Source organism: Glycine max, chromosome 19, assembly GCF_000004515.6.
Source record: "Glycine max cultivar Williams 82 chromosome 19, Glycine_max_v4.0, whole genome shotgun sequence".
Taxonomy (NCBI): domain Eukaryota; kingdom Viridiplantae; phylum Streptophyta; class Magnoliopsida; order Fabales; family Fabaceae; genus Glycine; species Glycine max.
This window is the reverse complement of record NC_038255.2, coordinates 5,224,374-5,247,375: the sequence shown is the minus strand read 5'-3', so window position 1 is coordinate 5,247,375 and position 23,002 is coordinate 5,224,374. Positions and strand designations below refer to the sequence as shown.

Sequence of the window (23,002 nt, the reverse complement as noted above, 5' to 3'; positions counted from 1 at the left end):
AGGTAGATTAGGGGATCAAGGAGTGGGGTTAGGGTTTGGAGTGGGTGTGGGAGGTGTGCAAGAACATGTAAAAGGCTTGGGTTTAACCATTTTGATTTTGGATTCTACTAACTTAGCAAATTTAGTGGAGTATTCCTGAAAATAGTTTAGGACACATGAAATTCTAGGGGGAATTTGAATAGGATTAATGTTTTTGTTTGACATGTATTTTTTTAGGCAAAATTGTAAATTTGGTCCCTCAGTTTATCTCCAGTTTCGGATTTGATCCCCCAGTAATTTAATTCATAAATTTGATCCCTTATTTTGTAAAATCGTGCAATGTTGGTCCTCTAGGCCACAATTGGATGTTGACTGTTAACAAGTGATGTTGACTGCCACGTGTCATGTTCTTATTGGTTGATGACTGTCATGTGTCATGTTCTGATTGGATGTCAACACCATGAAAGATGAAATACATTGCTGTTTTCATTGACTAATCAGAACATGACACGTGACAATCATCATCCAATAAGAATGTGACACGTGGTAGTCAACATCGCTTGTTAACGGTCAACGTCCAATTGTGGCATGGAAGACCAATATTGCACGATTTTACAAAATAGGGGACCAAATTCGTGAATTAAATTACTGGGAGACCAAATCTGAAACTAGAGACAAACTGAGGGACCAAAAATATAATTTTGCCATTTTTTTTATAACTTTCTCCCTTTTAATTCACACTATAACTATCATTTGTGTTGTTATTAGTTTGGAGGATATGCTGTCAAATAGTCATTGACTATTGAATATTTTGATGTTTTATTTTTGAGCAATGAATCTTGTTATATGCTCAAGTGCACGTACCGCAACGGTTAACATAACATAAATTAAAATAATAATTTATTTGTATTGTATTGTCACATGTCACAATCTATATGTAGGGAACATTACAAAATTTCAAATATAAGTAAGCCAAATAAGTAACTCTTTTTTTTCTATTTTTTTTCCCAATTGCAAAAGACAAACAAATATATCATTGCAAAATGAGAAAAGTGAAACACACTTAAGGATGATTACACTTGAGCACAAATTAAAAAATTCATTATCTTTAGGCAAGCCCAAAAATTGTTTCCCTTTCTTACAAAATTAAAATTTTCACATTTAACACGTGTCTTTGCATAGGCTAACACGATGAAGAGTGTCTTCTTATCGGAAGTCAAAACCCATATCTAACTTGGCACACGATCTTCATTTTCTTTACTTTTTGCAAACAAAACCAAAGTTCACAAATAAACTACATAATATAGAAACCATTAAATAAAATTATATAATTTTTTTCTATAAAAATATTCTCGCACAAAAATTTCTAGATGCACCACTCCATGCAACAAAACTACAATCGTAGTTTAGCCTTGCTTGAGTGGTTAAGGAGTAAACACTTGAGTGCTCTACTCAATGAATTAAATTGGTTTCGTAAGAAAGAGATGGGAATTTGGAATAAGAAAAATGGCAATGAAATTCAACCTCTAACAAGATTTTGCATTAATAAAATAAATTACAGGAAAAATATTTAAATAAAACATAAATTTATTTTAATTATCAAATTACTAAAATCACAATTTGGTACATTTTCCCAACATTGTAACAATGATCACATCTCACCTAGCTAATCAAAGGTTTTAAATTGCAGTCATAGTTGTGATTTTGTCACGGGAATGTTGACAAATAGAACTACTGTGACTGCATTTACTGTTACAATGTGATCACACAAACCCCAAAAACCTTGAAGTTGCAATTGTGGTTACAGACCATTTTTTAAAACCTTGTGTGCATATAACCCTTCTCTAAATGTCTATAGCACCAAGGTTCTGATGAATTCTCACACCCTTATTGAACTGGTCTTACAGGAGTCTACAGATAGAAGACTACATCTGCAATTATGCTTCATGCACCACAACAAATTCTTTAGTCATAGTAACTTCATAAGAAAAAGATAATTCAATATGGTACAAAAAATTCACATATGCTTGCGCATTGCTTAAATCTTGATCATGAAGCTGGAAGACCAGGCATAAAAATTGGCACTCCTAGAAATGTGTTTTTAACACTCTCCCTTTGGAATCAATTGATGCTAAGCTTCTACTTTTAGAATAATGTCTAAGTAGATAGCACAGGCTGTTGTGATGACTCTTCTGCCTGCAAACTTTCATAGTACTTGACAAGAACCTTCCATCCGCTTGGGCACATAAAACCTTTGGGCGGATTCTCCCCACTTTTTGCAAAAGCTCGCATCTGGAAACATAAATCATCAAAGAAACGATGAAAATTTGTATAGAACACTTCTCTAATTGTCGAAGGATTTCAGAAACCAACTTGATGCTACATGTGATGTGAGTAATCAAGTAACAAAACAGGAACTTATACAATATTCAGTTCACTTATGTGTCTTACAGGCACATAAGTATAACCAATATCTTAATATTTTTAAATTTACTTATTATAATCGTATATAAACTAGAACACTAACATGCGGAATTTTAGTTAAATCTGAATGCTGCATGCCTTTATTTAGTTGTTACAAGTTCCAACCAAACCCACTTATATACATATAAATTACTTTAAGTTACAGCCAGATTCAAGTAAGAAGCAGAAACTAGGATCCTGACATTGTAACCTAGGCCATGTTTGGATAAATTTCTTTATCAGCACTTCAATGAGAATAAAATAAGAAGGTAATATGCATTGACCTTCTCCCATAAATTAAAATCAACTTATGCACCTTAACTTTTGTAGAAGTTAGATGAAAAAACTTTTATAAAACTTTTATAAAAGTTAAGTACATAAGTTAATTTTAAGTTATGGGAGAAGCTCAATTCATTTGACATATTGAAAAACCGTATTGTTGACAAATACCAAATTCAAGGTTGATGGAGCCTGAAACACCTAATACAATAACAGGGAATCAAATACCTTGGTTCCATATATAAAGAGGAAATCTTTAGCACGGGTTGGGTCGAAAAATGCCATCTTGTTTAACTTAGTGTCATAAGCTGCCACCTGTAATTTAAAAATGGCAAACCAGACAACAGTTATCATCAGACATAAGTACGGTCTAAATAAGAAACAAACAATTCATCAACATTCAGCATAACTTTAGGTAGCAATAACATATTAAACTTGTGAAACTAACTTTGTGTATAAATGAGCAGAACAATTATGTCATTTCCCATCTCAAAATAAGACATGGCACGCATGACTAAGCAGTTGATTACATGATTTAATTAGGCCAGTATCAACTTTAAAGAAACTTGATACACAATATGAAGTAAAACATTGTGAGGAAGATAGCATTGAAAGAACATATCTCACAGAGGAGCAAGAACCTATAGCCATATGTTAAAGTAATACTACTTACTCTGAATGGCAAAATGTTAAGCTTCTCCAGACCAGGAGCCATGTTGAGTACCTTCTTTCCATGATCAGGGTCATACAAATCCCTTTTCTCAGTTGGGTGGCCCATACCAGTCGGATCACGACCAACAATATAGAAGTTTGCACCTGCATCTATCCGTGCCTTGGCATGCCACTGTACTTCAGTTGGACCAACATAATGCATAGGTGATGGAAATATGGCAACGATGGTAGTCTCAGGATCAAGAACTCCATCTTCTAGGACCTAAGAAGAAGCAAAGAACTTGGTAGAATAAAATTCCATGGATTGTGCAATTACAAAATGAGTAGATTGCTAAATTTGAGTGATAGTTCAATCACTTTTCAAGGTCATTTTTTTAACATCTATTGTTGTAGCACATGCACATTATGATTAGTCTTTGTTTTTTGAGAAGAACAATGGGAATTACCTTGCTATGTTGCTCCATCCTGACATCCAAGGGAACGTCGTCAGCCTTTACGAAACCTCCAAGAGGATGAAGCAGTAAAATGGGATTTTTGAAGCCTATTTCCAATAGTCGCTTACGAGTATCATTCATTAACAAGGCACGACCATTGTGTACAGGGTTTCTTAACTGAAAAGCAAAAACTGCATCTGCTTGACGCTTGTCAAATTCTTCACGAAGTTGTTTGGGAGAGAGCCTGTAGTTGTCAAGACCATCATTGTATTTGATAGGTTTTAGCACTTCCAAATCTCCTCCAATAAGCCAATTTCCTGCCGGAGTAATCACCTCCTCAACATATGGCAATCCAGGAGCAGTTGTTCCCTAAGTTCTAGCTATTCTTTCTTCCTTGTTATGCTTGTAGATTTCAATACTGCGTAGGAGCTTAATGGTTAATGAAAGCCAAGAGACACCAAGACAAAAATTTACTTCGATAGCCAGTGCACTTCAATAATTTTATTTTCAAAATAACATCTCAAAATGGCTTTATGACTTACAGTTAAAGCAAAACAAAAGACTGAAAACTAAAGGGAAGCACTCTGATAAAGTATTTACATGTGAGACATGTGAAAAGACAAGTATTAACAACTTTTACTCAGTCATTTAAGGTCTTCAACTGAGGGTCATAGTTGAATAAAGTCAGTCTCATACAATCCAAACACACAAGTTACAACACTTATTGTTTAGTTTTATATGGTTATCAAAGTAGCATGCTTGTTGTGGTGCATATTCTTGAAATTATTTATTTTAGCACCACAGAAGAAAGCACAAACTAAACCCCAGGGGAGTTTCAAGCTTCATAAACCTTCCAAACCTAACTTCCCTTCATCCGTTTTCAAGTTATTCCCTAAATTCTTCAGATCATCCCAACACCTCTTTGGTTTTTTACATGTTCAAAGGATAAAATTATGTCAAAAGGTCTTTATGATAGTCTTGCCTATAAAGACAGTTAGAAAAATGTGTGTAGATCCCAGGATGATTTTAACAAGGAGGGGTTGTGACAACTGTCAACATATTTGATAAAGATAAAGACTTTGTGGGATGAACTGGTTACATTCGGTCATTCCCAAAATGAACTGCGGTGCAGTCAAAGAGTTAACTAGCAAGAAAGGATAAGGGTCAGTTGGTTTTTCTTTGGATTTAATAATGCTAAGAGTAATGTATCATCTCAAATTTGAACTGATTCAATCCCAAACCAGAGCAAAGTTCATAACTTGGTAGCAAGAGAGGAGGCTCTACAAGACTTTCTTGCCTTTCAGAAATTTGAACAATGTTAAGACTTAAGACCTTTCATGTCAATCAGCAAGACCTTACAGAATCTCTAAAGAATGAAGACTAGATACTGATACTTCAGATCACATGACAGCTTTCGACTTATATTGTGCCCATTTAAATCATTCACCATTTGGTTGTAAGTTGTAACTAAATATTAATATCTACTTTTGGAGTTTCAATTTCCATTGGCATGCCCCTTTTATAACAACCGATACACATTCCACACACATCTACCAAATCTTTCATGAACACACGAAACATACTAAAATAGACTTCCAGAGTATGCGTAAACAACTTCAAACAAGGTGGGAATTTCAAATCTATATGTTCCAACTTGATGGTTATATTAACATGTGAACAAAATGTGCAATTTGAATAAGGTAGTTCAATAGATAAATTCTTTGAACTGTTCCATTAACTAAGCCGAAAACTCAGCCTTCTATAAAGCCTCTCGTTCAGTTTTTCAATAGTCAGCAGAAAAGGAAGAGGGCAGGGGGGGAAGTCACCCTATTCTAGCGGCAGGGCATGGCACAAGCCTCAGCCATGGTTACATTAATGTTCACAAATAATCTACCAAAGCATATCTCTGGCAGCACAAACCAAACCTAAGTCCTTTAAAACTATATGGTACAATAACCAGGGGACAAATGTAGCCAATGTGGCCGCAATTGCAGTCACGAAGAGTCCCAAAACCTTAATGTTGCAGCCAAAATTGCCGGATTATTTTTCATAAACTTGATTGGGGGCTTCAAAAATTTACATGAACCAACCCTCTTTGCAATGCTAACTTCTCGTTAGGGATTCAAATGGAGGCACCATACTCCTACACAATTTCAATCGTTAAACCACACACCAAAATGCATCCAACAACACAATTGAACAATCAACAACAAATTAAACACCAACCAGAAGCAAAACTAAACAAAAAAATAATTTAAAAAAATGCCACAAGACCAACAAACCTTCGAAGAATTGCAACACAATCTCCATGAGGCCCGAGCAACCCCACATGAGAAGAGGATCCAATTCCCTCTTTAGTCTCATCATCAATTGCCAACACAATGGGAAGGGACATGTTCACCAAAGAACCATCCTTGACCCTAAGGGAATTGAAATGCAAACTCTGAAGATACTCATCCTCCCTCATGAACCCTCTCAAGGGACTAGCCCAACCTTCCCCCACAACATGCACCCACTCAAGATCAATCCTTGTGAGCTGCACCTTTGGCAGTGACTCAGCCTCGGTGATCTTAGCACCCCTCTCACCCTCAGAAACCATAAGATCAACCAATGCACCCCCATCAGGCTCTATCAAAGAACTCTTGATCATGGTGCCACGGTGTTGTTGCACTCTTGGCCTCACTTTACACGTGGGGATGATCAAAGGGTTTGTACTATAAATGGGTTTGGGACGAATCTTGGCGTTGGAACAGGTTTTGGAAGTCGTTACCTTGTTTGCATGGTGGTGGCTGTTGAGGGTAAAGTTGGAAAAAGAAGAAGAAGAAGCCAGGTGTAGTTTGATGGTTAGACTTAGAGACATGCTATAGTGGGAAAAAAATGAGAGAGAGAGAGAGAGAAATAAGTGGGTTTGTGAAGAGAAGGAAAGTGAGTAAAAACCACTAACGAGTGCAACGTAGGGAACACAGAAACAAAATAGGAGTATTATGGTATATTAATGTGTTGTGTTGTGTTGTTGTGGTATATGGCACAGTTTTGCTCACAACCACTACCTATGAATATGGCAAACATGTTGGAGTGATAAGGCCACGCAAGTGGGGAGGATCTCCATTGTGCTTTTTTTGAGTGTGTGGATGAGAAAAGGGTGGCAATCATTGCTCCTGGCTGCAACTGGCACTACTACAAAAGCAGAATTCAACGTCAGTTAAAATGGGTACACTACATCGGTTGAAGACTGTCGTTGTTTGCGACGACGTAATAAATTCGATGGCTTTCAAAGACGGTCATAGAAAACCGTCGTAGATATTACAGAATTCTAAGACGGGCTGTCGGTCACCCCTGTCTTTAGAACTTACTAGAGGAAGCTGAGAGATTGCTTCATTTGGGTTTGTTGTGTTCACATACAGACCCTAGTATTAGACCAACAATGAGGCAGGTTGTGAAAATTTTGGAGGTGGAAATTGACAGCATTGAGTCTGATGAAGATAACATGGAAATGAGTTTGCTTGGAAAAATAAGATCAGCTACTACGTGGTCTAAAGCTGAATGTGCTTTACCATACAGTGGTTACCCTTCTTTTGATGAAGTTAAGATGTTCAGTTTTAATTCTAGGACTTCTAGAAGTGGCTCAAGTACCTTTCCAGGATCAGAATCAGAAATCACCAGTATTAATATGTAACCCCCATAGTTAGTTGAATAATTAGAGAGTTAGTTAGGGGCTGAGTTGAAAAGGGGTTCAGAGGGAGATTCAACTCTTTCCATCAGTACTCATAACATTTCATACAAGCTACTGCAACTACCAAAATGTTTCATCTTAACGGCAATTATAAAATAAATCAATTTACTTATGTAATTCATCAAATAAAACTTTTACAAACAACATACTTATATATAATTTATTCTCCAGTTTATTCAATTACAGACACAACTAAACATGAAGACAGTAAATCTGAAGCTCAAATTAAACATCATGGGTTTCATCAAGTTCAGTGTACTAACTTAGACCAAACGCTCAACGAAACTGATAATGTGGCACAGGATGACACACCACTGATGAAGGATGGCAGCAGGCTGTTCCCGAAAGTCGTTCACTCACTACCCGCAAGTCAGCTTCATCAACGAGCCCCACATAAACCCCACTGAAATGCAAAAAAAAAAAAAATTACAACCCATAGCTGCAGATTACATAAGAAGGTAGACAAAAATCGTACTTTCTCTCACAAAACACACAATGTATCTTACCTTATGGAACCAGCTTATCTTCCTTAAACAGTACAATGTAGACCACGATGAAGACAACCAACAACAACCAAGGGCCTGAGACGACAATAAAGCATAATCATAACATGAATGAAGGAATATAACACATGCAAATGAAGGGATACACAAAGAAGAGATAAATGCACCCATTACTTTGTCGGCGACAGCTTCAAACGGAACGAGACGCAACGGACATGAGATGGTGGTTGTCGGAGACGATGGTCTTTGTCGGAGAAGATGCTCTGTGTAGCTAGGGCGCCAAAGCAATAGTAAGTAGTCAAAAAAATGGAGAAAAGAAGTGATACGGCGCGCCAACGTAAGAGATAGTAAGAAGCACGTGTCGTAAACGTGATAGAATTTAGGATACAACGACGGGTCCTACCAAAGACCGTCTTTGAATGACAACAACAACAACAAACAGGGGGCCGCCACGTGTCTATACTAAACATACAACGACGGCTCTTCGGGTAAACCCGTCTTTGTATGTTAACGCATTAAATCACGTGTACCACAAACAATACGAAGACGGGTGTTGCGGCAGGACCGTCTTTGTATCTAAATGACGAAATTGATGACGTGTTTATACTGTAACCATACAAAGACAGGTGTTAGCCAAAAACCGTCTTTGTATTTTAACGCCTCCAATCACGTGGCCTACACGTGAAACCACTAACAATCCAAAGATGGGTATTTGGATAAAAGCGTCTTTGGATTTTAAATCCTCAAATCACATGGCTGCCACGTGAAAGTACTTTAAAAACAACGACGGTCTCACCAGTGAACCGTCTTTGTATACTCGTCGGCCCACTCACATGCTTGCCACGTGCTACCATTTACGATACAAAGATGGTTCTTTCCAAAAAACCATCTTTGTAACTTACCCAGCTAAATACGAATCGCCACAACAGCTGGATTTCTACTACGGGTAGCGACAAACGTCGTCGTTCTGAAACCCTTAATTACGGATATGCCACCGGTTGAGCTTCTACGACGTTTCTTTGAAACCGTCGTTGAATTGCTGACGTAGTAAGCTGCTTTTGTAGTAGTGTGGGGACCATGATTTGTACTAAAAGGCTCAAAGCTGAAGGTAGAACTGTTCATTGTTCAAACCGCACCAAAATTGATTCAATGAGTGATGTACTATGGAACAAGGTGAGACTTGAGAGAGCTTTGGATTGGAATAGTATTCAAAAGGGAAGGAAAAAGAAAATCTTTAACACCTGTTTAGGATCATAAAATGTTGTTTTGGAGTGCATTTTCGACGTAATTTTAGAAAAAAATTGTTTCCTTGTATTCATTTATGTGAAGATGTGAACCAAAAAATTATTAAAAAAAATTAATATCATATTATTTTTTGTTACTATAGTATTCAGTTTTATCCATTCTCATCATTTTTATAATTCTTTTTTGTTTGAGTTGGATTCTATAGTTTTCAATACAATATCGTTAAAAAATTATTCAATATCGAAAATGATCACTTATTTCAAAAGGACAACATCATTGAGCCAAAAGGATCAAAATGAATAACTTGCATGGAAATTCAAACAAAAAAAAGATATAAACAAAGTGAAAACAGCATGAAAAGTTAACCTCCCCAACAACTAAATATTGAAAAGTCTAATATCATATTCTTTTTAAGTTACTCCTAAGACTCATTTTTTACTCAATTTTTATCATTTTTATCACTACTTTTGATTTAAACATTAGTTGAATTCTATAATTTTCATATAGTGGAATATAATGAATTTTACTTCTTGAATCAATCAAAAAATAATTCAAAATAGAAAATGAACATTATTTCAAAAGGAAAACATTGAGTAAAATTTAATTGAAGTATCAAAAGGAATCTTTTAAAAGATAAAAGATGAAATTAAGGTAAAGTTAAAATAAGAGTTTAAAAATAAAGTAAAAGTATTTTGTTAGTTATTTTATTTTTTAACTTAAAAATCCCTTTTAAGCTAAAATTTATTAGATAATTTTTGTTAAATTTTATTTTATTTAAAATTAGTTATCTAAATCAATAAAAAAAATAGGATTCATTATCTTTTTATTCCTTAACATTTTAGGTTTTTGTTTTTATTCCTTTTTTTGTGTGTGTTGGTGAACGTCTTATAACTTTTTTGATCTTTATTTTCATGTTAATAAGGTACTAAAATATAATGACAAAGAAAATTTAAGAACTAAGGGTGGGTTTGCTTGATTGGAAGAGAATTGAGAAGAAATATTTAAATTTAAGTAGTGTGATAAAAGTGTGAAACCCACATAAAAATTTTAAAAATTTCTTTCATTTTCTAGCAATTTGAACACAATCAAACCACTACTAAAAGTAAGAAAAAAAGTTAAAGAGACAAAAAAAGGTGGAAAAAAAGTTGAGTCTAAAAGCCAAAATCTTAACAACTTTAGATAATAAAAAGATAGTAAAATTATATATTTCAAATTTACATAAAATTATTTTAAAATATTAAAATAAAAAATAAAAAATAGATTTTTAAAAATTTTAATTTTTTTAAATTTATTTTAATAATGATTTGAAAATAATATATGATAGGTGATAATTGAATAAAACAAAGAAAGAATTTTGTTTGCCAATTTTTTTCTATATGAAAGAAGGTTGTGTTGGGCCACAAATGGTCTATGTCCTATGATAGAAAAAAAGGGGATTATTGTTGGCACTACCTCTTTTTCTATTAGCATTACCTACCTTTTCATTATATCCTAAGTTGTCTCTTGGAAGGAAACATAATGAAATCATGATTTCAGTGTACTATTGAGAATGAAAAAAAAAAAAACGGAATTATGATTTGTTACACACTTGTACAAAAAAATCATATTTTCATTGTTATTATTTTTTTTATTCCCCAATTGCACAATGGAATCACAATTCCATTGTATAAGTGTATAATGAAATCACAATTTTATTGTTTATTTTTTCTCACCCTTAATTGCACAATGGAATCTTGATTCCGTTGTATTATTTTGTTTTCACCCCATATTGCAATGGAATCATAATTTTATTGTATGTTTTTTTTAATAAAAAATGTGATAATGAGAAATAATAGTTCTCTAAAAAATGATAGTTGACAAATTGACCCTAATTAAATATAAATAAATAAAATTATTTTTTATGTTTTATTATTAATATTATTATTTATCATTATATATAATCAATTATGTGAAAGACATACTAAAATTGATATAACTTAGTTAACTATTACATCATTTAATATTCTTATATAGAATGTGATTTTTATTGATTCAACTGTTGAATTATATTTATATATTATTAAGATTATTTGTTTCAAACATTATCAAAATTGAACAATCACAACTAAAATTGGATAAATATAAAATTTATAGGGACAAAATGTAGATTTAAGCCTAAAATTTTACAAGATTTCCTGCTTATTATTTTTATACCGGTGTTTATCAACCTTAATTAATAAGATTTAAGCCTAAAGAACATTAATCGTACTTATCATCACTACATTCACAATATTCTAACAACCTTTTATACAAAAGAAAATTATGGCTTTTCATTAATAATTAAATGTTTAATATAAGTAGGTGCTCGATCAAAATATTTGTTACAAGATAAAAATGAAGTTGTCCTAGCTAAAACATGAGCTACATTATTGCTTTGTCTCCTCAAAAAACCCAAGTGATATGTTTGATTTTGAAACACCAAATAATTATTGTTGGATTTTGCAGACTGATTTTATTACCGGCGAAATTAATATTATGTCACTAATGAGCAATGGATTTATCTATAAAAGTTACGGATGAAATATTTCATCAAAAAATTACCAATGGAAAAATTTGTCGGTAACAAGTATTTATTATTCTTAAAAAAAATTAAACAAAAAAAAAATTGAATATAAAGAAGAGTACAACAACAACAACGCCTTATCCCACTAGGTGGGGTCGGCTACATAGATTAACTTCCGCTACACCTACTTTATTCTTATGTTGGCTCTTGACCGCCCAACAGAAAGCAATTACAAGCCTTGATTTTGCGAGGAATACATAACTTTGAAAAGCAGAAATGTTGAAATGAACATAATTACAAAGATTCAACTAGATAAGCCACAAAAATGACTTTAGTATGCTAGTGCTGTCAATACATAATATAGCATTAACATATAGATTAAGCCAAATCAATATCATTTAAATTGTACATGTAAAAGGCCCGTGTTCAAAGCTCTATAGGATAATCCGCAACGCACCCAATTTTAGGGCCAATCTCTTGTTAGCACCATTTAAGCGAAAGCCAGTCTCCAAATTGGTACTCCTAAGCGAAAGCTCTATAAATATTTATATTTTTTTTCAACTTGTCCTACATTAAAACTTAGTATCAAGAATAAGAAAAAATCAATAAAATTATAATCTCAATTAAATAAAATATATTTTAAAAATATTAATATTAAATAAAATAAATTAAATTAAATTTTTTTATATTTGAAATTAACATATATATATATATTATTCTTATATTTGAAATCAGAGAAATAAGTCTTTTGAATTATTTTTGCATGGGGATCTACATAAAGTGTAACTCCAAACTCCCAAGGCATCATATAGCTACAAAAGTTACACAAACACAAGAACTAATCATCCCACTTGACTATGATTAACAAAGACTTGCATTTCTTTAATTGACTAAAAAATGAAATTTACTATAAAAAAATGAAACAAAGCATATAGTTCAATTCTCACATAAGACTAACAAAGACACTCTTGCAAGTATCTTTGTAATTAAGCTAACATAATTTTAAAATATCTAATAAAATAAGTAAGAAAGTATAACATATATAAAGATATAGTCCTCTCTAACTATATAGTTCAACTCTCACATGGATATTCAGCTATATGAAAGCTGAATTTAATTTGGCTTTTATTTATTCGTGTTAGTATAAGATTTTAGACTATGAAAATTCACGTTAAAAATACACCAAGACAGGGAAAAAAATTGCTGAAATGTGTTTCAAAACATTGGTGTGCAAATATCACAATTAATATACAAAACATTGGCCTGCTTCATTAGATTGTTTTCACCTATAAGTTCATGTCATCGAAATGATCTTTCCATGTAGCAATTCCTGAAAAAAAATATAAAAGTTTATCAGTATTAATATACAAAGCAACTAAAAATGAATAATTGAAAGGACAAATCACAAGTTAAATGCATTGAGCCAACAGCTTTATTATCCATCTCGAAAAAAAAAAAACGCATTGCTGAGGCTAATCTCCTCAGCAATTATTTCATTACAGTCCATAAATCCTAAGCTTCTCTCTCCATAACAGAAAGACAAGGTTGTTTCCACTCTGTTTTGGCTGCAATAAAATTGCCCAAGTTGTCTCTGATACAAATACCAAACCCAGAACAATTTATCTCATCAAAGAAAGATGGAGGGGGAATCCACGAAGTGTGCTAGCTGCACTTGATGCTGATCATGAAATTTCTCCTGTGCCTTAATCCAATCCTGGTAGAACATATATCCATGGTGCAGAACGGTTTTTTTATCCTTGGGAATCAAAAACAGTGTAAGGGGTTTACAAATTATAAGAATTCACACATTTTTCTTAACCAATTGATATAGGCACCCTTACTTGTGGAGAATTGTTGAATCTGGCCATGTTTTATTCTAACAATCTTAGTCTCTTAAATTTTGACTAATTAATAAATATTTGGCTTAAACACATTTTTGGTCCTTGTAATTTAGTATTTTTTTTCCATTTTTGTAATTTTTTTTTATTTTAGTCCTTACAAAATATGTTTGATTAATTTTTCATCTTTAAAGTATTTTAAATAATGTTGTTTTTACTGTTCAAAGTATTAACTAAATTACTTTAAGAACAAAACAAACATATTTTACAAAGATTAAACTAAAAAACCTATAGGAACAAAAATGTATTTAGACCTAAATGTTTTCTATGTTCAATTTACATGTGTTTTAGTTTTTAAATTAAATTTTTGACAAACATTAATTTATATAAATAATATAAATTTGACAAAAAAATGTTTCTTACATAAATTGCAATAAGTATTTTATAAGCGTTTATTTTTAAAATTTAATGTAATATTTCTTTTTCAAATATTTTTAATATATCCAAATTATATCTTTATATATATATATATATATATTAATTTAAAAGAACTTGGTATAATTAATATAATTTAAAAAATGTATGCTTTTACCTATAAATTTCACAACATTTTACAATTATTTAATTTCAACGTTTTTTTTAGAGAATTTAATTTTAATATTTAATATAACATTTTTTTAAATATTTCTAATATCTTCAAATTACATCATATAAATTTATTTATAAATCCACACAAATTAAGTGTGTGTCAATATGTAGTTATTCTTAAATTGGAAAAGTCGTGAACAGAATCCAAAGTTTTTTTAATAATTATCTTTAAGATGATAATTAATAAAATTATTTCTTGAATTTCAATAAATTTTAATAAAAAAAACACTACAAACAAGTTAAATACACCGTAACCAATAGAAAAAAAAATACTCCTTATCTAACAATTAGCATTTATTTTACCTTAAATAATTGCATAATAATATTTTTTTTTACATTATTATTCAATCATAAATTCAAAAATTATGAATTTTATAATGTTTATTTTAAAATAAATTTTAGTTCATTAATAATGTAAAATTTTTTCAACGTAAAAATTATAACAATAATTATTATTATCATACATTTATTTATCTTTTATTTCATTTGTGAGTTATTTTTTTATTATTTTATATTACATCATTTATTACAATTATAACTTTTTTTTCTTTCTTCCTTTCTTGACATTAAGAAAAGTATAAACACTATTTTGATATTTGAATGTGTAAATTGATTATAATTTAGTTCATAAAAAAAAAACAAAAATGTTGATTCAATATCTGAATATGAAAAAATATGACAACTATGTTTTGTTGTTAGGTTTTTGTGGAATCATTGGACTGAGTTTATCCCATGTGCAGAATACTGGTATAATACATGTTACCAGGGAGCTGCTAGGTGTACCCCATTTGAAATAGTTTATGGTCTAACACCCCATCTTTGGCAAGGTTCATTCCAGGGGAAGTCCTAGTTGAGGCAGTGACTTATGATCTTATGGAAAGAGATGAACCACTTAATCAGTTGAAGTTTCATCTAAACAAAGCTCAGAATCACATGACAAAGTATGCCAATAATCATCACCTACCTTCAAAGATTAAGGAGGGAGATTGGGTGTATCTCAAGATAAGGCCGCATCAACAAGCTTCAATGCCTACAAGATTAAATCCTAAGCTATCAACCAAATACTATGGCCCTTATTGAGTAGTTAAAAAAGTTGGAGCAGTGGCATTTCAGTTGCAATTACTCGACACTGCTTGAATCCATCTTATTTTTCATGTTTCCCAATTGAAACTTGTAGTGGGAGAACATCATATTGAGGTAGAATTGCCAAAGGAACTACAAACCGAAGAACAAGGGATACAACCGGAACAAGTTGTGGGAATAAGGATGTTTGGTCTAGCAGGAACATAAATTCCACAAGTATTAATCATGTGGAAAAGACAACATGTTGAAGGAGCAACCTAGGAGGACAGATCATGATGTAACAATTCCATGCTTTCAACCTTGAGGACAGGATTCTTTTCCAGGGGGTATTGTTAGGCAAGATGAATCATCTATTGTAGTTAAGTAGTTGCTACGGTACAGTTAGGAAGAATAAGAGGAGAAGGAGTGATAGTTAAATTATTAGGAGTTAGTTAGACTCTGCCAACTAGCACGTTAGTTAGTTTGAATATGTAATAGCTTTGTGTAGAAGGAGAAAAGGAGAGGAATTGATTGTATTGAGAGAACCGAGAAATATTTCAGTATTGTAAGGGAAGAGAGTGTTCTTCCTTGTGTAAAGAGTAAAAGAACAAATAATAATAACAAATCATTTATCTCTGTGTACTATCTTATATAGGTTCTTGTGTGCATCTGTTTTCCCTCTAGTTATAGTTAATAAAATAAAGAAGATTCCTAACATATATATTGATAATATAAAAAGTTTTAAATAATTATTTAATTATAATTCAATATGTATGATAAATTTATTAATTTTTAAAATAATTATTTTAAAATAATTTAAATAATAACTTATTGTTAAATAATAATATAAAACTATTTTATGTTATTATTGCTACAAACACATTAAACTCAAAAGCCAAACTCATTTAAATAAAGTGTTCTATTCCCAAAAAGAACAAAAGTTTGTATGCTGTCTTTTTCAAATACAAACCAATAGGCAAGAGAGGTTTACGATTTGGTCATACAATTGGCAATTGTGTCAACATTATATTATATTAGTAGAGAGACATTCCGTGATGAAAATGCTGTTTTTTTATATTTATTTTAACTAAAAAAAATTAACAATCTGAGAGTAATGAATAGTTATTAGAAAAAATAATAAAAATCTAAAAATTAACAAAGAATAAAATATTTCTTTTATATTATTAGCAAGTATAGAACCAATTAACACTTGTCATGTGAATTACCCTACAAACAACAATTTATCCATCTTAATCAAACACTATTATTGATACGTTCCTATCTTCCCTTCCCTTTCTCTTTGTTTGGCATATAAACAAACTGTAGTAATATTCACATTCAACCTTCATCGTTCACTTTTTTTGGCTTCTAATTTTTCTTATCTTTCTTCATTTTCTTCTCTGGTTCCATATTTCCAAACTTTGTCCAACACACCCAAAATCTCTCTCGTTTGTTGGCTCCGGTGATTGTTTTGTTAAGAGAGATTTGGGTTCTGAATTCTGAGCAATTTGGTGATCTGGGTTTTGTTGATCCTCTCCCCAGTTTCAAATTTTCAATATTTATCATATTTTCTTTTCTCTCTGGATTCTGGGGTGTCTTGAATTATTGTTTTTCAGGTTTTGTATCATTGAGCGTGTGAGTTTTGCTGAACTAATTGCTCCAAAGTTTCAATCATTGCTCAACTTAAAAAAAAAAGGGTGTATTTTGTTTCTGACAGATTAGTTAAGCTGGTTGGTTTCAAATTTCTAGTTAAAAAGAAAAAGAGAGGACTTGAAAGCTGAAAATGACAATTGGAAGTATTGAGCATAAGGCAAAGAAGACAAAATCAAGGAAGAACAAAGTAGTTGTTGATGAGAAGACACCTTTGATACCGAAGACTCATGATGCTGATGCTGAAGGCTTAGATGAATTCAATGGTGCTTCATTTTCTGGGGCAGTTTTCAACTTATCCACCACAGCTATTGGTGCTGGGATCATGGGGTTACCAGCATGTGTGAAAAAGTTGGGAATGGTTCCTGGTCTTCTTGCTATAATCTTAACTGCTTTGTTGACAGAGAAGTCAATTGGGTTCATGATCAGGAATTCCCGTGCAGGGAATCTTTCTTCTTATGGGAATCTCGTGGGGGATTCATTTGGCAAATTCGGAAAAGCTCTTGTGCAGATATGTGTTATAATCAACAACATTGGAATGCTTATTATTTACATGATTATTATTGGTATAGACTATGTTCTTAAGCCCAATACATAAGATTTTATGAATTTAATTAGAATGCACAGATAGTTTTAGTTTTTTGTTTTATACATTGTCATTTGATCATACTTGTCATGTATGATAAGGTGATTTCTAATTAATTGTCATTTGGCAATATAAAGATCTTTACATTGACCGTGTATGGAAATTAAACTCGGTATTTATTCCGTTGGACTTGTTATCTAATTCATAAGTTAAGGTTTTAGTTGAACCCCTCAATCTGTTTAGATGAGAACTTTGGGTTGTAATTCAGTTTTGTGTTGTTAATATGGAAGGTGACGTGATTTCTGGAACATCTTCTAGTGAAATTCATCATTCTGGTGTACTTGAAGGATGGTTTGGAGTTCACTGGTGGACAGGACGTACATTTGTTCTTCTTTTTACAACATTTGCTGTGTTTGCACCTTTGTCTTGCTTCAAGCGAATTGGTGAGTGTTCTTCTCTTTCATTAATTGAAGTGAAAAATAAGAAGATAATGTTAGCACAATGTTGGCTTTTGACCACCGATTGGTTGTGCTTGTGACAATTCTTAGGTGTTGCTACAATGACTGTTGTTCATCTCAAATTACTCAAAAGTATTTTTTGGAAGTATTGGCAGTCAAGATAAATTAGCATTAAAGCTTGAGATAAGCTAGGAATCCATATTAGAAGAATGTCAATTGCTTTAGTTTCTATATTTCTCAGTTTTGTGATGGTTTAAAAATATATAGTTTATGGAAGAAATTAAGCAAACAAGTAATTGAAAAGTTAGAAAAGCTTTGTGTTGTTTTGTTTCCATATATGCTATACTATTAGTATGACATAGTAGACAATTAGACATGTACTATAGTCTTAGGATCACTCCATTGCTTTGGCACTGTATACATCTTGCATTTTGGTACAAATAACTAAACACTTTGAGCAATTGTTTTTTATTTCAAGTTATGTGATGGGACAAAGGTAGAGCAATTGTCATGACATACTTAGGTTTAAGCTTATATGTTATGACAAATCAATGAAGATTGTATGGGTGTGCTTTGTGGATTTTGCAGATTCGTTGAGATACACTTCTGCATTATCATTTGGCTTAGCAGTTGCTTTTCTTGTTATTGCTGTGGGAATCTCAATTTTCAAGATTGCAATTGGAGGCATTGGGATGCCCAGACTCTTCCCGATCATTACTGATGTGGCCTCAGTTTTTGAACTGTTTACTGTAACTCCTGTGGTTGTGACAGCCTATCTGTGCCACTTCAATGGTATGAAAATTTCTCGGACCTTTGTATGGAACTCAACTTATCACCCTTGTTTTAATGTTTTTATTGAAAACTGATACATGTAGCTAAGTTTTGATATTAACTTACATGGAAAATATTGTGAGGTCAATCTGGCAGATCCTTCCATAAACCTCACCGTGTGAGACTCACCCTTGTCCTTGTCCAACTAATTTGAAAAGAAAGTATTGATGAAAGTAAAATGGTTTGTACCGTGCATGTCAATTTATGACTGGCTAAAGTTGTTTTGGTTTGTTTCTAGCTGTCGACCATGATATTAAACTGGGACACTGGAATCGTTGGGTTTGAGAAAATGTTTTCTATTTTCATTTTGTTTGTTGATTTCAAAAGTTTATACAGAAAACAGTGAAAACAACTTTTTGTTGTTTTTTGTTTTCCCTTTTCATGTACAAATTTTACAAAACAAGAAACAAAGTGAGAATAGAATATCTGGAAATGTTTTCTGAAATGAAACGGCTCCTAAATTTCTTCAACCTGTTGATCATATACTTTATTTTGAGTTAATAATATGATGAATGGAAGTATACCTTTTACATCCTATGCTTGATTGCTTAAAGTGGTCATAGAAGGGAGCATGATATGACTGCAGTTAGCTATACTGATCTTCCTGTTTGCTTCATGGATACATAATCTGATGATTGCAATGCATACCCTCTTTATTTGCAGTTCACAGCATAGATAATGAACTGGAGGACTCCTCACAGATACACGGGATTGTGCGTACTTCCCTTACTCTATGTGCTTCAGTGTACTTACTGACAAGCTTCTTTGGCTTCCTCCTATTTGGTGAAGGAACTCTTGATGATGTGCTTGCCAATTTTGATTCTGATCTGGGAATCCCTTTTGGTTCTGTGCTCAATGACGCTGTCCGTTTTAGCTATGCTGCGCATCTTGTGCTTGTATTTCCAGTTGTCTTCTATGCAGTGCGGATCAACCTTGATGGTCTCATATTTCCATCATCTAGGCCTTTGGTTCTAGATAACTTCAGATTTGCATCAATTACTATGGCCCTTATTGTTGCTTCCTTTTTGGGAGCAAATTTCATACCCAGCATTTGGGATATTTTCCAGTTCACTGGAGCAACAGCTGCTGCAAGTTTATCATTCATATTTCCATCTGCCATCACCCTAAGGTGAGTTTGGTGCTGACTTTTTTTAGTTCAGCAATGTATTTGGTTTCCAACTTTTTTTTTATGTTCTCTGTAGGTGAGTATTAAGTACCCACAATGTAAGGGAAGAGGAAAAAAAAAGGTCCTATTTGGATAAACTTTTCCACAAACTCATAGGAGAAAAAAATAAAAGGGTAAAATGAATTGAACTTCTTCCACAAGCTAAAATCAATTTATGCACTTCAACTTTTGAAGAAGTTAGATGAGAGAACTTATATAAAAGTTTAGTGCATAATTTAGTTCTAGTTTATGGGAGGATTTCAATTTATTTCACCTTCTTATTTTCTTTTCTTGTAAGTGCTTATGAAGAAGTTTATCTAAACAAGACCTAAATAGAATTACATATTTGATTAATGTGCTTAATTGTAGGATTTATTCTTTAAATTACACAGAGGAAATAACTAGCCAGGGGAGATGGCATTAAGCTAATTTATCTGATAAATCTAAATAATTAGAATTCCTGACTTATCAAACTGCAGAAAATACTGGTAGTTGTGTTGTCCACTACATGCATACCACTAAGCCACTATAGTCAATATAGTCTATACAAATAAAATTATGCAAAATTGCTGAAGCTTTACCAAAGGAGGAGTAATGATTTAAGGATATTGAGATAGTTATCATTCCTTCATAGCAAGCAATTCTAGGATGAACAGTCCTAATGTCTATTAGGCACAAGCTGCACAACTAGTAAAGAACTCAAGATACATAAAAATAACAATTGAAAAAGACAAGAAAAAAGGAAATGTTAGAAGAGGCAAAATGCATTTTGGTTATCTCTACATTAAAAAGATAATAAAAACCCTTGCTGAAGTAATCTTCTATTTTATTCTTCTCAGATAGCAACTTGTGCCTAACAGCCACTTAGTCATGCATGAAAAAGCTTGCTGTCTATGCTTTTGCTACCGATTAATTACCTCAACATATTATCATTAAATTTCTGTTTTCTTTCTACAGGGATCGGTACAACATCGGAACTAAAAAAGACAAGATTCTATCAGTCTTTATGATAGTCCTCGCAGTCTTCGCGAATGTTGTGGCTGTATACAGTGATGCCTTTGCCCTGATCAAGAATAGTACAACTAAACGTGAGTGATTTCTTGAAACTTTCTACGGAAGTCCACAGTTCAGATATGTTCATACTTTCAGATGCAAGAGTGGCAGGGTTATTGGCCAACTAGAAAATCGATGTTTCTTGAGAGGATCTGATGGGTTGATTGTAAAAATAATGAAAGAAGTGCCCTGTGTACAGTTGTTCTTCAAAATTGTGTAAAGGCCTGAAACATGTTCAGTCTCCTTTGTAATATGCTCTTCTCTATTATAGTTCTAGAGGTTCTTTATTTTTCTCCAGAATCCTATTTAAAAGAGATTGAATCATGTATTTTAAAACGTTTGTTTATAGCTTGTGTTATAAATTTCCCTAGAAATAGAACATTTTGGGCACTTAATGGTATTGCACTACTCTGATTAAATATTTTTCTGATAAAGTATTAGTAACTATGTTTTGATAAAGAAGTTACTGAGCTATATATTATTGTTGGAAATGGGTTGAGGCTAACTCAACTCCAAAATTTAATTCAATAATAGAAGTTTCTCTAAGTCTAGTAAAGTTTTTATTTATTATATATTCCTGGTTAAAATTAAACATATACACTCTAAGGATTGGACATTTGAAAGTTAGAGCATGAAGTTTGTAGAGCAAGATTGTTTCACGCGGCATAACATAAAGACTAGCGAGGTTCAAATATAATATTAGAAATAGATTGGATTAGTTCAACACTAATGGGACATTTGTTTCACAAAATTTTGATACATTTTTAGAAATATTATTTGGAAGAATATAACATGAGAATATCATTCTCTGATATTTAAAAAAAATTATTTAGTTACATCTTAATATTTCTGGGAATAGTTTTTAAAATTTAAAGTAATTTAAATAAAAATGAAAGTTGCATGTGTATTAGACTACAAATTTTCACATTCCCATTGGAATATTTTCTTCCCACCCTTTCTTAATGGAAATTAAGATTATGTTCAGAAAGACATTTCAGTTATTTTTTATTTGTTTACTAGTTAAAATGTTGAGAATAGATGACCAACAATCCCAAGGAATGACTTCACTTATTCAAATAAAGTAAGTTTGACATATATAGCCTTACAATACAAACAAGTAAATTAACACCTGAGCAATAACCACCCTAAAATAAAGGATGTTATTCTATCAGAAAACTAGAAACAGAACACCTAAAAATAAGACATATCTCATCATAAAAAAACTTGTTTGAATCTTTGGTAAACAAGTTTTTTTAGTAATTTCTAGCATTTTTTTATAAGTTACTTGAAGTGGTATTTTTTTAAAACGCTAGCTTCTAACTTTTTATATTTTGCTTCCATTTTTATCCTTAATATATTTCTCAAATTTTTTAATTACTCTTTTTAAATAAATCATGATTTATTATTATTTTTTATTATTTTACACTTTTTCGCAATTTCAACAGTTAGCTTTATCGAACGTTTATAGTTTAATAAGCTATATTTTCAATTTTCAACTAATTTTTCAACTTCCTGTTAACTTTTCAGCTTTCAACTAATTTTTTAGCTAGTTTTGTCAAACATAACCCAAATATAAAAAACACATGACAAAAATTGAAATTATAGCATTCTCAGGAATCCATGATATCCAAAAATATTTTTAAAAAAACTTATAACAAACATTAGAATATATATTTCTTCTTCATATTCTCATGAAGCCTTCAAGATTTCTTGAAAAAAAAGGCTTCCCAAAGCTAAAAAAGAAAGGATTGTTTCGGTCTTATAGGAAATTTTTAGTCATATTTCTATCTAAGTGGGACACCTTAACAATATTATAAAATTTATCAATGTTATGGAAAGTTATAAACATGGTTTTGAAAGT

General features: G+C 32.1%; 1 protein-coding gene, 1 non-coding gene and 1 pseudogene across 2 annotated transcripts; 1 reads left to right on the top strand and 2 right to left on the bottom strand.

Annotated features, from left to right (window-relative positions):
• Window positions 1-386: 386 nt before the first annotated feature.
• MIR1520K (microRNA MIR1520k) lies at window positions 387-514 on the bottom strand. The gene has a single exon (NR_048712.1). It is a non-coding gene; the product is annotated as a microRNA MIR1520k (primary transcript).
• Window positions 515-2,136: 1,622 nt separating this feature from the next.
• On the bottom strand, window positions 2,137-6,687 carry LOC100791815 (ATP sulfurylase 2-like; annotated as a pseudogene).
• Window positions 6,688-16,613: 9,926 nt separating this feature from the next.
• On the top strand, window positions 16,614-21,531 carry LOC100785277 (amino acid transporter AVT6B). The gene is made up of 5 exons (XM_003554974.4): window positions 16,614-17,614; window positions 17,925-18,077; window positions 18,681-18,884; window positions 19,587-20,052; window positions 21,046-21,531. The coding sequence occupies exons 1-5, from the start codon at window positions 17,182-17,184 to the stop codon at window positions 21,182-21,184; spliced, it is 1,395 nt and encodes a 464-aa protein (XP_003555022.1). The 5' UTR covers window positions 16,614-17,181; the 3' UTR covers window positions 21,185-21,531.
• Window positions 21,532-23,002: the final 1,471 nt, after the last annotated feature.